The following is a 1,099-nucleotide window of genomic DNA, read 5'->3' on the forward strand; positions in this document are numbered from 1 at the left end:
GCCGTAGATACCCAACGCCGCTTTGAGCGCTGTAGTTGCCAGAACTCCGAGAATCCTCCTCGACTACGGTTACACTAGCCTACGAAACTAGGAAACGGGGGCATCGAAGACATTTGAACAGGTAGACAACTGAAGAAGTTATTAATTTTGTGCTACATTTGAGAAACTGAACAGTTACCAAAGTACGTGACTTTCTTATTGCAGGCTGTTGGCGTTGGCGATGATCAGGAAGAGAACAGGTGTAACACACCTGCTTGGATCGCCTTATTCCAGTATCAGCTTCTGAAACTTAAAACTGTCGAAACCCGACTTCAACCGAACTCATCTCTTTCAATAGATTCAGACGTATCGGTCACATCATGCAGACGAAACACCCCAAAGGAATTGGACCTTTGCGCACCTAGAAATTAGGCTTGACCACATTGGATTACGTGGTGCGTTGTCAAAGTCCTTCAAGTCTGTCACCTGTGTACACGACTGTCGGTCAGTGGCATGGGGAATCAGGTGGAGAAATTTACCCATCTAAGTTACGCAGAAGTTCCGACTGCAGATCCAAACGGCTTCGACCCGGAGGATGACTGTCCGCGCATCGGAGTGTCCTATATCTTCTCGAACGATGACGACGACCAGGACGACAACCTTGGAGGGACCGATAGAGAGGCAAACGAGGAAGACAACCAGAGTGACATGGGGAATGAGCTGGAGTGTGCCGTTTACTACCGAGAGGAGTGCGTGTATGAAAGGAGCCTTACATTGATAGAATTGGGAACGCACTCACCTGAAAACCTGCTGAACAAGTGCAAACCCGGTGACTTGATTGAATTTGTTGCTAATGGTCACTATCCACACTGGGCAGTGTATGTCGGAGACTTCCAGGTGGTTCATTTACACAGGGCAGAGGTTAGAAACAGTTTTCTGACGGACGCCAGTCAAGGCAAAAGAGGCAGAATAATCAACGACCTTTATAAATTCCGACCATTAAACCCCGACGTGGTGGTGCAGAACGCAATGGAGCAAGTCGGAGCTAAAGATAGAGAGCTAAATTGGAGAAACTCCGAGTGCTTTGCAGCATGGTGTAAATTTGGCAAGCGCGAATTCA

The 1,099-nt window shown here is 47.9% G+C and overlaps 1 protein-coding gene across 1 annotated transcript in view; it reads left to right on the plus strand.

The window, feature by feature from the left end:
- Positions 1-1,099, plus strand: part of lratd2b (LRAT domain containing 2b) — a 1,756-nt gene continuing 657 nt past the window's right edge. Inside the window, exons 1-2 of the mRNA XM_062538913.1 lie at positions 1-121; positions 205-1,099. The exon at positions 205-1,099 is cut by the window's right edge and continues 657 nt beyond it. Of these exons, the coding sequence (XP_062394897.1) occupies positions 493-1,099 (607 nt within the window). The 5' untranslated portion in view covers positions 1-121; positions 205-492. The remainder of the gene's footprint in view (positions 122-204) is intronic.

Source organism: Sardina pilchardus, chromosome 6, assembly GCF_963854185.1.
Source record: "Sardina pilchardus chromosome 6, fSarPil1.1, whole genome shotgun sequence".
NCBI classification, from domain to species: Eukaryota; Metazoa; Chordata; class Actinopteri; order Clupeiformes; family Clupeidae; genus Sardina; species Sardina pilchardus.